The sequence below is a fragment of the Bubalus bubalis genome, chromosome 2, assembly GCF_019923935.1.
Source record: "Bubalus bubalis isolate 160015118507 breed Murrah chromosome 2, NDDB_SH_1, whole genome shotgun sequence".
NCBI lineage: Eukaryota > Metazoa > Chordata > Mammalia > Artiodactyla > Bovidae > Bubalus > Bubalus bubalis.
Window position 1 is genome coordinate 84,703,395 of NC_059158.1, and position 15,025 is coordinate 84,718,419.

Sequence of the window (15,025 nt, forward strand, 5' to 3'; positions counted from 1 at the left end):
CATGGTGTATGCAAATGACAAGCAGTTTGTTGTGTAGGAAAATAAAGATTGAGACTACAAAGGCCAGGAAAACTGACATCTCCTTCATGAAAGAAGCCATATCTTCTGGACAGAACCCCTTTATGAGTCATTCATTATAGTTCAACATTCACTTTGAACTATATTTATCTGGGCACATCCATGACATATTAATGTCGGTTTTCTTTTAAATCCTCTGCAATTTTTAGGGCAATGCTTTTAACCACAATAAGTGTTCAGTATGTACTTTTCCTAAATGAGATTGAGAATCAGGCAGAAGTCGCAGCAAATATATGAACAGTACCACCATTTAAAGAGTGAATGAAAAAAAAACATAATTCTCAGGTTATTAGAAGAAAACACTTCTGCAAAACCAAGAAAACATCTCTGGTGAACCTATCACAGGATTTTCCGGTTGTCTCTCCACTGTAGGGTGAGGTCACAGAAGAGATATACAGACCACTCTAATGCCATTTGACAGTACCTGTATTCAAGTGTAATTCTAACAAATTGAGTAATTTCACAAAAATGAGGTCAAGGTCTTCACTTTTTTTTTTTTTTTTTTTTTGAGGAGGGGAATAGTGCATAAGAACTTCTTAGTAGTCTCAGTTGAGGTGCAAATGAAGATCCTTAAACTGCAATTTTATGGAAACATTAAAAAATTACTATGTCAGTAATTTGCATTATTGTAAGACACTTCAGATTTTGTGAGCAATATGAAAAAAAAATGTGTAGGTCTTGTAAATAGCTACTAAATCTTGGAAAGTTTTTTGAAACACAGTTTGGAAGAAGATATTACTAGTTTAATGTTTTATTTAAAATAGTCCTTGAGTTTGAAACTAAAAAGCAGTTTTAAAAGTTGAATTGTGTTGAGCATTTCATAATAAACCATACATTATAGAAACTTATTTTTCTCTGTAAAGCATCTTGTCACCTTCTTCTCCTTCATCTTCTCTACACTCTACCCTCATCTTTCCCTTGTTTTCCTCTCCCATCACGTGGGAAAAGCACACCTCTGTGTCTAACCTGGGCCAAATTCTCCTTAGTCCAGTGCAGACAAACATAGGGGCATCTGTAAAATCCCTTCAGTATCAGCTTATTTTCTTACCCGTTGTTGTTGTTGATATGTGTAGTGAGACTAAGAACAGGGAAAAGTAAAATAATTTTTCCGTCTGAATGATTTTGAGAGGAAAACACACACAGAGAGACACACACAATTCTGTAAGAAAAAGGGATACTTTATGTTTACTTTTCTTCTGGTTTTCTTAAAAAGCCCAAGTCAGAATATACTGTGTATTAGAAATTCATCTAAATTTCTACATTTAAAAAGTAAAAGAAAGAGATAAAGCAATGTACATAATGCAGTGGGAAAAACAATTAGCCCAGGTTTTCATTGAATTAACTCTTTCTTTGACTAGCCAATCAGCTTTCTCTAAAGACTCAATTTCTTATTCTCATGTTACCACAAGAAAAGTTTCATAAAATACAGTATAGAGATAGGTATCAATTATAACCAGAAAATTTAGAATACAACTTTAAAAATATAGCTAGAATACAGTGACTATTAAAATGCTATTTAATTGAATCACATATTATAGTTTTATTAAGACAACAAAAATGAAACATTGTGCCAATTTTACAACAATAAAAAAAATGAAACTGGAAAAACAAAGCTTCATATTCCTCTGCAAAATGTAATGTAAGAAAAGCAGCCTTTCCCCATACATAAGAAGATAGAAAGCTCGAAATAGTGGGATGATGAACTCCACTATGGATTTTATTAGTTGTGCAAATCCCATAATATTTTATTACATAAGCCTTTTTTCCCCCTGGGAATATATGTAATTTTGAACACTTTGAAAACTCTATGTAAATATAAGCAATGATCTTTTGAATAGTTTCCATTTCTTTGATTCCAAAGTTAATTATGCTCATTCATATGGTGAACGATAGATTTTATAATCCATATTTCAAATGAAGAGAATTGGAAAGAGTACTACTTATCTGTGAATGAACTTCTGCTAACCACACTTTTCCTGCTCCCTTTTAAAAGTAGGACTTAGCTTACTTTAAATACTGAAAATGAATTTAAGTTGATCATCAAAATACATTGTTTTTACTCAGTGGTTATTCCATTATTTCTGTTTTATTCAGTGTTTTGGTTTACATGAGGAACTGTAAATTCAGTACTAGGAATTTAGTGTTAAAGGTTGATGAGCTTTGAACTTTTTTTAACAAACAAGGACAGAAGAGTTTTGCTTGAATTGCACAGAGGGCTTGTCATCGGCATTCTCCACATGGGCAATAACTGAAATTATAAATTCTTCACAGTTGTTGTTTAATTCATCTGTACTCAATCCAACAGTGACCCATAGATACTTTCCTACACTTATTTCTTTGTGGTGAAATCCAATGGGCAACTTCTCATAATATCATTTTCAAAGCTATCTTGTAAATATAACCAAAGGGGCTTCAGTGTTCTCTGTTAATCAGAATAAAGTTCTTCTGTTTTATCTTGAAGCCTATTTTTTTTTTTTTAAATGCACAAAAAGGTCAAATCCATTCCAAATAGAGATTTCATTCCCTGGAAGTACTTAGTAAGATTTTGAATCAGTTTTTTTTTTTTTTTTTTTTGTCTTTTAAATTCTGTCATCTGCCTAGATTTAACTAAAGCAATGTTTCTTTCTCATTGTGTTAGTTAAATGTATTCATTCAATAGCTATCTGTTTAAAGGTAAGAAAATTACAGGACAATGAAATTAATTTCGGACTATACATATGGTATATTTTAAAGGCTGCATTTCATCATCTGGAGAGTTGCAATTTAGTCTATTAAATCTATAACAGAGAAGTGGAGGAAATGTGAATACCGTTTGTTATCAGGAGGGTCAGTCTTAAAAAGTATATTTTCGGTTCCAACCTTCAAAGGTAACATTTTCAGCTTGATGGGCTCCCGGTCGAATATTTAATTCGCCTCTTTCGTTCTTAGCTTAGTTGAAATATAGAGGGCCGGGTGTCCACCAGGCCAAAGTATAAACTTACCATTTATCTATTAAAGTCATATTTAATGAAAACGAAGAGAAATTATTACCTCACTCACTCTCTTTCTCATTACAATTTCTAAAGAACTTTGCCGGGCACATTATCTCGTAGACATCATGATCAAATGTTATTGTTTGCTTTATTATCTCAGTTGGATGGTTGGCTAGTCTAGAATGAAATAGGTTGAAGGCAATACTCGCAGCCTAGAAGTCTGAATGAGGTTCCCATTCAAATGATCCTGGTTGTTTGGGGGTGGGGCGGGGTGATTAGTAAACCAACTGAGCTTACCCTGCATAGTAAGCGTCTGGATGCAGCACATTTACATCTAACAAGAGACCCCAGAAAACGTGTGTGTGTTTCTTAAACCTTATGTTCCGAACAAAAGGCTATCTCAGCAACAGACAATCAGCACTGCATCGCTCCCTGGGATGCAGCAACACATTCAACTGCACATTTCATTCTTCTTCAGCTCCCAGCACCACAAAGCCCCTACTCTCTTCCCACTCCTGGGTCCCCAGATTGCTCCCTAGAAGGGGGCTGGGAAAGCTTGGCAGGCTAACGTCTATGCCTGCGCACCAGCCGCCCGCACCAGGGGCCCCCGGGCGCTGCGTTCCCCAGCCCGAGTCGCCTGGGGGAGATAGGGAGGGGAGCCGGAGCAAGGCAGAGTGGACCGCACACCTAGCCACTTCGGATCTTATTTATTCACAGGGCGGCGGGGGAGGGGAACTGGGTGAATTCGGCTTTCCCCCCCGAAGTTGCTTCCTCTTTTTTGCAGATAAAGTCATTCTCTGGCTGGTGCTGGGAGCCCCAGGGAGAGTGAGGGTGAGGTCCCGGCTCTCGGGGGTCTGGGTCCCGTCCTGTGCGCGGAGTCATGGGGGTGGGGAAGGTGGGAAGCGACGAGGCAGCTGTCGAGAGGGCCTGGGGCGGGCGGGAGTGCGTGCGGGGAGGGGCGGCGGGCCCCAGAGCCGGGGAAGGAGGGCTGGGAGCGCGAGGGCCGGCTGGTCACGCGTGGGAAAGAAAGGCACCCCCACCCCCTTCCCTCCGGAGGTACCGCTCCCCTCTCCCCAGGTTGGGCCGCCCGAGAGTGCGGGCAGGCAGAGCTCCGGGTCCCCGCGCGCGTAATCATGACCTCCGGGCCCCCTCCGGGCGGCGCGAGCGCGTCGGCAAGGCTGGGCGGCCGCCGCGGCCCCGGCCGTGTAACATGACCCGAGCGGCCGGCCGGCCAGCGCGGCGCGGCCATTGAGCCCTCCCTGCCCATGAATCTCTGGCGCGTCTCTAGCTCGCTCTCCGCTCGCCTCCCGCCTCCCTTTCTCCCCCTCCAGCTCCGCGGGCTCCGTGCGCCTCTCCCTCTCCCTCTCGGTCCTCCCGCTGCCCGTCTCTCTCCACTGCCCGCCTCTCGCCACTGCCTCCCGTCTTCTCTCCCTCACGGCAGCCTCCGTCTCTTTTCTCCCTCTCTCCTTTGAAAACTGATCTTTGGCTCTTAGTGTGAAAGTGATTTGAATTTGGCTCGGCGGCGCTCTGCGCCTGCGCCCAGCCTCTGGCATGCTGGCTCCTTCCAAGCAGCTGTTTTGGGTTTGAAATTCCAACATGGCAGAGGCTGCAGTCCGTCTTCCCTTCAAAAACTTGGAATGATTTCAAATCATAGGCACCTTCACTTAACCCTAGCTTCCATTCATCAGCAAACACATCGGATCGATGCTACGCTAAGCTATCGGGTTTTCGCTCCGCGAGTTCAGGTAAGAGGAGCTTCGTAGTTTTCTACCATCTGTTTAAATTTGTTTTTGTGGTTGTTTGTTTAATTTTTAAAGAATATAAATACATTCAAGACCGTAATGAAAAGAGATCTTCGAGTTGTGCCTTAAACATTAAATTTAATTTGCACTCGTTTCTATTCTGTACGCCAACCTGCTGTCTAATTTCTCTGTACAAAGTAGCCCTGAAACATTAGAATGCATATTTTTGCTGCTTAATCATTTTAACAATAGTGTGGGATTAAGAGTTCGCGATTTCAAGAATTTCGTTTTCCGATATATTGGGCTTACTTATTACTCTCTTTTTTACTTCAAAAATAAAAAATAAGAAAGCGGAGCCATAGGGTGGGGCTAGACTTTCTTCGGGAACTAACTTCTAAGTAAATAAGAAGTGTAAATAAGAATCTTGCACACACAAAAAGTTAAGGTTAAATTACAATCTCGTGACTGGAGGAACGTGAAAATGTCAGAAGATCGGTTGCAGAAAAATGTAAGCACATCATCTTGGATGGGGTACAGCGTGGTGGGCGTATTGTTGGCAAGGAACGGGAGAGAAAGATGTATAATTTAATGGTATATACAATCCACTGATCCTATTACCGTCCTCCCCGGAGCTCTTGTTAGTTTCAATGGGAGTGAGTGAAATTGACATGGACTTGCATTCCTGGTCATGTGCTTTTTTTCCTTTCTTTCTTCTCCTGTGATCTGAGATCCCCTTTTTGTTGATGTTGCTTTCCCCCTTAATTATATGCATGTAGGTTAAATGAATACCTGACGAAAGGGCCCACGTTTCAAGGCAGTGACATTTGATAGCTGAGAGGAAAAGTGACTTTAATGAAAAGCAACCTTTGGAATTCCTGCTTGTGAGAAATCCAATTCAGCTTTTTGTGCTGCCAGCAAGAAATGATCAGTAGCACCAGTGTTTATGGTATGTCAGTTTTGGAATTTACTTCCTTTGCATCTAAATAGGAAAGACAAATTAAATAGTATGATAAAACCATTGGAGACTCTGCTTGTCTGCTTGGGAAGCAGCTGTTAATGATATATAATTCCTATATATATATGTGTGTATATTTTAATTTGTTAAAATGCTTGTTTGCTTTTGCTATCACTTGTTTGTATGTTTCAGTTTTTGATTAATATATTACTGGAGTCCACCTTTATCAGTTTTAGCTGTAATCCCAAAGTTGCATGTTACTAGTAATGCACTATGTAACCGCTGAAGTCAAATGGTATGTAAATTAGTTAAACTCAGTATGGGGTTTTTTGGGGAGGGGGCTGGGTGGAGAGGAGAGAGGGCGGGAGTATGGGGAAAGACTCCTTGCTAATGAAAAAAAAAAATGTATATATATGTACACACACAGAAGTGGATGAAAATTTTTTTCTCAATCTATTAATGCAATTTGACTCTGCTCTCTCCATGATTGCACTTTGTAATCAGTTCTTCTGAGTGTGGTTTTTTGGGGGGCAGTGAGTGAGTGAAGGGGTATCTTTTACATGAAAGTAAAAAAATGTATTTTGATTGCTTAAAGTCCTTACTGCCTTTTAAAGAACAGTGGTAGGGTTTTATTTTTTTCCTTGCCATTCACTTGTCTGCCTGTCAGCGCTTTTTACTTTTAACCTGTGACAGAATTAAATAAGCAGGCACTGAAATTGACTTTGTTTGAAATCTCTTTCTTTACCAAAAAACAAGTCAGATAAATGGAGTGAGAGGGGGTTTTCAATAGCTCTTGTGACCGTGTGTATACTTTGTAATATTCAATTAAGACTAGAAGGAAACAACAAAAAGATGTTAAAAAGTATTTTGCATAACCAAAGGATATGTCCACTTTAAAATATTTTTTTGCTTTTTGTTTTTGTTACATATACCCCCACCACCATGCATTCACCCTGAAAAGAGAGAAAGAAGGAAAGGGAGAGTATGAAATAAAGAAAAACCAGTGGGGCAAAGCTGCCAGGGGTCTGTAATGTGGCCGTGGTTACTGCTTTCTCATAACACAAATGTGAATACAAGGAAAGGGACTACAAGAGCCGATGCGCGACAGGCACTTCTGGTTGGACTCTGGTGACTGTTGAGCTAAACACACACCGCTCTTACATGGTAGGAAGGATTTGATTGAATTTTGCATTTGGAACTTGTTGACTTTGAAGCGATCAATAAGAAGACTGTTTATTTTAGATGCACATAATTTGCCCTGAGAAATGTTTTAAGGAGGAAAGAGCACAGCTTTTTTCCCCCGGAGCTGTTGGAGCGAATGGGATTGCCAGATGGGCGATTTCCCTCTGTGATGTTAAAGCTGTAATATATATTCAGAGCAGATTGGGCTGCTGCCTGTGATGAGGAGGATATTACATTTATAAATTTTAAATCGGAGCTCGGACAATGTGCTGAGAGCAGAAATTGGATGGTTTGACTGTTCACCGTATTGATACTTAAATGTGATTTCTGGGTAGTAGTAATAATAATTATTACAGTAATATGTAAAAAACACATTGGGGTAGGCAGTCATATAATTCATGACATTTAACAGCAGATTTAAATGTATAAATTGCCCCCCCTGTCTCTGCTTACTATTAAATAATAGTCACATCATTTATTTCCCTGTGTGTTTAAATGCATGTTGCGCAAGAGATGTTCATTCAGGAAGCTTGTTATCATATACTAGAATTCTGCAGAGGAAAAGTTTATATGTAATCTATAAAGTAGACACTTGTGCATATGTATAGAGGGGCATCAGTGGTTCCTCTTTTGTAATTCTCTTACTTTGATTATTTTTAGATTTTGTTTGTCTCAAATGTGTGGCCTAAAGGAGCCAGAGCTACAGACCTAAAAGGCTGGAAAGTGGGCAAATGCTCACACTCTGGCAGCTCTGCTGTTGCAAATTAAAAGTGTGTTGTGGTCAGGAAATGAAAGCTACAATGTCTCTTTTGAACAAGTCGTTTATCAAGAGAAACATCTATCAGGGACTGCCTTGTCACATTGATCCTCTAAAACTTAGGTCCGAGGTGGAAGCTGCTTTGATGTTTTTGATCCTAAATTTAATACAACAGAAGAAAAGCAAGGATATTTTGACCAGGATAGATAAAAAAAATGTTTCCTGGAACCAACAAAATCTGTTTATTAGTATTGTACTATGTGTAAGTTTTTTGGATGTAACAGTTGAAAAGGTTGAAGAGGAAACCCCAGCCTTTTTAAACTGACCGTTGTACATATTTGTAGTACAGTCAGTTTTGGCTGGCTTCTTGGTTCATATGGACATTTTGAAAGTGATTGTTTTAAAGGGAAAATTATTTTGAAAGTGTTGTGGAACAATCTAGAGAGAATTAGAGTTTTCATGCATTCAGGTTTTAGAGTGGCTCTCTTCCCTTCATCTTCTCTTTTAGTCCTTGTTTCTATTTCCCATCTTCATTTCATGTGTGACATACTAGCTTTTAGTGGAGAAAGAAACAATTTTTTTCTATTAAAATCATTTCCCAAAACATACTTGCTCATATCATCTTTATTGTTTATTAATTGTGCATGTGGATCATTGGCAATATAAATTGCAGGGACTCACAAGTCTTCCATAATTTCAGCTTAAGTTAAAAATATAGGTAGGTAACAGATTAAATATGCCATGTATCTTTGAATACTGAATATGTTGCATGCGTTATTTGAATTTTAAATGGTATTATTGAAAAAATGACCAACTTTCAAAAAAAATTTTTTTTTTTAGTGAAAGCTGTTAAAAGCAGCCTGTTTCATATTTGGAGGTAATGATGGAAGTGTTCCTTCTTTGGAATAGACTTTTGGATACTTGTCTTTTACTGCTGGTGGCTATTTGCTATTTCATATGGGTCTATCAACAACTAGACTGTGGTAGGAGTTTGGGGAAGTGTAATACTTGCTAATTAATCATGTCTGAAATGAAAGAATCATAGCAGGGTAATAAAAATCTCATTGTTGTTTTCCTGGAAGAGGGTAAGACTTCTGTTTGGAAGCTGTACGTGTGAGTTGACTTGCTTTTTTCTTCTCCTAAAAAGACAGTTTATAGGGGCTCTTGAGAATTATTTCAGGAACCATCTTTTGAAAACAGAATATTTTTCTTTTTCCTGACTGCACTGAATCAGTGAAATTCTTAAAAATGTCTCTGCTACCTTCTGAGTGAAAACATAGAGGTTTTTTTCCGCAGTTCTGTTAAAGACTACTGTGACTGAGTTTCCCAGTGCTTTTTTCCCCATACATAGAACATCTTTTTTGTTGTTTTTATTCTTAGGCAGGAACTTTGGAGGCAGGTACTTCTGACAGGCATACAAGAGAGCAAAATTTTTGTTAATTACTTTTAGTTAGTACAAGAGTATGACCGGGGGGAGCAAGGGGACAGTACTTCCAGGAATCTAGAGACAAGTCTGTATTATAACTTGATGTTTCTAAGATAGTTTAAAATACTAGCCGCCTGAAAAATAGATCAGTAATATAATTATAAGTACATTATTTTTTGCCTGAGTCTTGCAATGTCACATTTTAGGATTTAATGTTTTGCTTAGTTTATGCATGGGGACAGATTCTGAAAGTTTTAAGTGTCTGCAACATTTTTCAGAATTTTCATCTCAAGGTGAAAGACGGCTATGCTGTTTTTGTCTGTGAGTGTTTGGATGTCTTGAATGATTGCCTAATTAAGTAATCAGTTTTAATGGTCCAAAATCAGCAGAATTGCTAGGTGTATTTGAAACAATTGCAGGCTTTTATGTTTTGTACTTTCTAATTTGTTCCTAGAACCTCAGTTTGCTAAAAATGTATGCTGTTTTGCCTGTGATATTCTTGAGTACAAATTTTACATACTTCTTTTGTAAAGTATATTTATTTTCGTAGAACTAATGATTTTAATTACCAGGAATTTAAATTGATTTGTAAATTTTTGATGGGGAGAAATTGTTCTGCAGAGGTTTGTGTGAAATACTGACCTATAGTACTGATTGATAAGATATGATTGATCAGCATATCTGCTTTTTTATCTTTGGCCACTGATAAACTAGAATAAACAAATGGCACAGAAAACAATGTAATTGTTTTCTTTCAGTGGAAAAACTTAATATAATTGCTTCTTTGGAGATATATAAAAGTTACTGTTTTATTAAAATCAATTAAACTTAGAAATTATTTTGGGGTGCTACTTGGAAGACTTCGAGTCCAAAAATTATTTCACCTTTAAATTAACTCTTTCTCTCTCACACACACGCACCAGATTATAGCTAATTTTAAAAAATCTTACTAAAAATGAAAGACTTGTAGAAAGACTGTTAATAAATGCCTGTTTAGAAAGTGCTTTTCTAGTTGGGTTTTGTCATTTTCTTCCAATTTTTCCCCTAAACTTGAATTTTTATCAAGTTTCTCATTTAAATTACGGTAGAAATTTCAAGCCTAGATGCTTTGACATGATTGCTGATTACTGAACCTTTTGATATTTTTGATGTTATCATTTAAACGGCAGTTGTACTTGAGGGGTACTTACTACAAGAAATGCAGATAGTGGAAATAAAAGGTAGGTAAGAATACGGTAAAAATAAATTGTACTGATAAGTCTGAAGCAAATCAAAAGCAGGTGGGTATGCAGTTTCCTCAGGGCAGCAACGCAGATGCCCACTCAGGAGCTCTGCCTCAGCTCCGCATACATACGAGCGCCGTACCTGTTGACGACAATCTTAGTGGAGAGACTGAGCCGCAGAAAAGATAGGTGACCAGAAACCATCCTAGTGTGAGATATGCTATGGCTCTTTCTGTTAATAACATTTATGTACTTTATGCCGCAAATCTTCTCGTTGTCTTGTTATTCGAATATTGACACTATGCTTCACATTGCATATGGTGGGCTGTGGTTTCAGAGTACATTAGAAGCAGTGAATTCAAAGGAGAATTTTAATGCAGATGTATTTGTGTGGAATATATGTATAAATGGATGAGTTTTCTTGGATTTGAGCTACTGGGACTTTCACAAAGCATTTACAGCATTACTGCTTCCAGTCATTTTTGAAACTGATACATCTTGAAAGTAGAAATGCATGATTTATTTTATGAAGACCCAAGTATAAACTTTTTTTACCCTGCAACCTGGCTTAAGTATTTGTAACTTTTATGTTAGGAAATCTTTTTTAGAAAGTATCTTTTTAGGTAAGATTGGAAAGTTTGCTTCCTGTTAGGATTCTGTTCTTATTTTCATGTGAGTTACTAGTGGTGCATAACTTACAGAATGTATTTTCTTATCGTAGAATACATCATGTAAAATACTTATGAAATATTTTCTTTTCCCCAATATCTTATTGTTGAGAATATCTTTTACTCAGTTCCTTGCTTATGAACTTATATGTCTGCTGGCAGTTTATATATTCAACTTGTGAATATATTGCTGGCAGGAAAGCAGAAACTGAATTTTACTTTATCCACCAAAAATCTGATATTTGTTCCCCCCCATCTAATATTTACCTCATGTCAATTTTATGCTTTTTAAACAACTGACAGTTGATTAAATGCCATATACTTAGGACAGTAAACTCATCTGAGAATGAGTGACCTCTCCTTTCATGCTTTGGATTTAGGAAATGTTATTCATGGAAACAGTAACATTCAAAATAATAATTTTAAAGCAGTATAATGTAAAGTCGGGGGTTTCTAGGTGTTGCTGTAAACTTTTTGCAGTTCTTCTGATTTATTATCCTTACCGTCAACATATATTGTCACCTTCACCTCGGGCTGGCTACATGATTTCTTGGCTTGGTACAAAATTGAAATGGGGGGCACCTTGTTCAAAAATTATTAAGAATTCAAGACAGCAACAGCAGAACATTAAACCAAGCGCAGAGCCCTTCTGTGTGGGAAACCTCTGGGCCTACCCAGGTCACAGGTCAATGAAGCAGGCCCTGCCTTCATTACCCACAAACTTTGTGGAAGTCACTGGGTTTCCTTCATGGTGACTGACCAGTCCACAGTGATTCCACGTGCCCCTGCCTAAATGCTGGTGGTTGTTAAGAGCCTTGATGGGAAACTGGACCACTAGGTATCTTCTGCTCTTTCTATACATGAAATAGTGACTGAAATATTTGCCCTTATCTTATGTTGCCTTTTGCATTCCCATATATCACTGGAATTTTTGTGCAGATATTCTTAAAAGCAATCCTGTTTTGTAATTGTCTGCAGACAGGTACACATTAAAATATGTATTCCCCAGGCACAGAATGTTTAGGGTGGGAGGATTTCAGTAAGATTTGAAATAAGAGCCTGTGAGTTTCTCTGTTGCTTTGTACCACTGCGACCCTACCCAAGTTTCAAGCACAAGTGAAATAAGTATTTTTAATGTAGATTCTAAATTATCTAAAACTATAGAAAATTCTGACCATTGAGAAATAAAAACACAGCTTATTAAGTAAGGGAAAAGGGGCAAACATAAAAAATAATTACCTTGTTATAGTAGCAGCAATATTGATGTTTTGACATTAGAAAGTGGTATTGTAGCTGTATAAACATGTGGTGACATGTGTTAGAGCTGTGTTAAAGATGAAAAGTAACTCTTTCATGCAGTGATATTAACTGTGAGGATGTTATATTGAAATTGTAAACTTCATTTCTGAACTTAAACAGGAGCAGTCCCCTTCCCCCTGAAAAATGTAGTCACCATCTTTGACTCCTTTCCCCATTGGTTTGAACAGTCTTAAATTGATGGGTAGATTAAACGTTTATATCGTTGCTTCCAAATATACTTCTCAATGAGATCAAGCCTCATATCGAGATCCCTAAAACTAAATTTTGAAGTCAACCGGCTTTTTCAGATACGATGGAATGTCCAGCAAGCAATGGATCTGAGTGCACTTGAAGTTGCACCATTTATTTTCAAAAGATATTTCCCACATCAGATGCCTCTGCCAGGAAGAAAAATATCAAAGAGCTCAGAAAAGTAACTATTCTTTTATGTAATCCAAGACTGGTAGTGGGTTGGGGAGGAGGGCTTTAAGGGTATTTCTGAAGAAAGAAAAAAACTGAACTTATTTTGAATGCCTTGTTAGACTTGGTGGAGAGAAATACTATATGTGAGACCTTCTAGAAGGAAAACTCTTTGCCCTGTGTAATAACAAGGCATGCTCTCTCAGTTGACATGTACTTTAATGGGAAGAGGCTTGGAAATAGCTCTTACAACAGTGTCCCATTTAATTATAAAGTCACCCCACAGTTTAGGAATCTTTTGCATTAGAGGCATTGTAAACCTGAATTTTTTAAATAGGTAGTGAGTCAGAATGCATATATTCTGTGTTGAATAACCTATCTACAAAATCTGTAGTATAATTTGGGAACCTTCTTTTCCCACCTTGGTCCTATCCTTTAGTATATTGTGTTTTCATATTAAATGTTTAGCTTTAAAATAGATTAAACTAGGAATCTGGGTAAATATGTGACAATATTAGTGCATTCTTATGACAAAAATAGCTGTTTATTTCCTTTCTAGTCACTTCCTTTCTATTTCAAATTGAAGTTAAGATTATAAACTCTTTCTCTTAGATCATATACCTGAATGATGCTAAATTATAAATCTTAATTAGGTATGATTCACTGATTTTAATTTTACAAGATAATTATTCTGAGTAGGATAAAATGTTCCTTTAATATTGAAAGCATTTTCATTACAATACCCATTTAAGATCAGACAAATGCCATTAAATAAACAGAGTCCTATTAGTCTTTAAAGCTTAACAGGTAATACTTTTGAATTTAAATATATGAAGAAATAAGTATATGGATAGGACAGCCTTCCTATTTGCACACTTTGAGTGCTTGTGATAAATTTTGCTACCAGAAATTACATGAATCTAAAAGAATCTTTTCAGTAAAAATTACAGTTTTGATTATCTAAATGGAAGATGCTCTTGTGCATGTGTGCAGATCCATTTCTTTGTGAAGGTACTGATGTCAGGGAAATGCTTTTGGTATTTCTTTATGAGTAATTAGGTTAACGGGGTTAGTTGGAAAATGTATCCTTTCCTGGAAAATGAAAAATTACATTCAAGCAGTGGTAAAAGAGTAGAACATAATCATGACTTTAAGTACTTAAAAAGATATTTTATGAGTCATTTTTAAAGAATAATACTCAATATGTAACTTGTTAAGAATAATAGCCATTTTTACTTTTTAGAGCACATCTGTATTAAAACTGACTTTCCGTTCATGAGTCACAAATCTGGAGTCAATTTTAGGCCCAACGTATAAAAGATGTGGATCTAATCCCCCACACCCCCTTGCTGTGGTATCCTGCTCCTATAGTATTGGTATAAAGTTCTTACAGAGAGATTTTCACTTGAATTATTCAGGCAATTAGGCAACATTTTTGAGGGGAACACTAATATGACCCACAGGTAGGCACTGGGATCCCACATGGCCTGAATCCTTGTCTGACAAATTAGAAGGAGGAATTTTGTATGCCTGCATGAACGGTGCTTTTTCTTTCTATGGGAAGATTTTAAATGTACTAAGTATATGATGTATTCCCTAATTAGAAAAACATGTTTTAGGTAATTCTAAGAATACTAATCAACTAATTTACTTATGGATTGTAAGATAGTAGGACTAAATGTTATTCAGAAATAGATATTTACTGAGTAGTGTCTTTCTAGAAAGAAAGAAAAATCTACCTATATGCAAATCCCTTTTGAGATTTAGGGATTTTTGTTTGTTTTTACTTTGTTTTACGCTTTTGTTCATTTTTTGTTTTTGTTTTTTTTCCTACTATGGGTGAAATGTCTATCAACAATATTTAAGAAATAAAATTATTAGGAAAAGAATCTAATGTTGGAAGTTCTTTGTTATGCTATATTCTTTTAATAATGAGTACATACAATGCATTATTGCTTGCTTGTTTGTTTGTTCTTAATTTGTGTCTTGTTTTATGTTGTTGTAGCATCAAAGTAAAAAGACCTTACAGGAAACTATTCTGTATTGTTTATTTTTAAAAATACCCAATAAGAATAGTACAACCTGTGGTATAGGTTTGTTTATAATGATGAGCAAAAATCCCCCGTTTTACCCTAATATAATTCTATTTCCTTGAAATCTACAATATCAAAATGCCATTACTACTAACTACAATCTAGGAGGTATTGATGATATACAATTGTAATGCACATGTGTACCTAAATTCATATTTTAAAAATATTTTTCTATAAATTCTAATAGCCAGTTTTGCAGGTGTCCTTGTG

At 36.9% G+C, this 15,025-nt stretch overlaps 1 protein-coding gene across 4 annotated transcripts in view; it reads left to right on the top strand.

Annotated features, from left to right (window-relative positions):
- Positions 1 to 4,417: 4,417 nt before the first annotated feature.
- The window catches only part of FIGN (fidgetin, microtubule severing factor), a 129,571-nt gene continuing 118,963 nt past the window's right edge, over positions 4,418 to 15,025 (top strand). Inside the window, exons 1-3 of one of the 4 annotated variants that reach the window (XR_006547706.2) lie at positions 4,418 to 4,795; positions 5,569 to 5,738; positions 12,611 to 12,735. Coding sequence is in view for 1 of the 4 variants with exons in the window: in XM_006073989.4 (XP_006074051.2) it covers positions 5,714 to 5,738 (25 nt within the window). In the remaining 3 variants the exon portion in view is untranslated. The remainder of the gene's footprint in view (positions 4,796 to 5,568; positions 5,739 to 12,610; positions 12,736 to 15,025) is intronic. The other 3 variants (XM_006073987.4, XM_006073989.4, XM_025275818.3) reach the window with 3 other exon arrangements.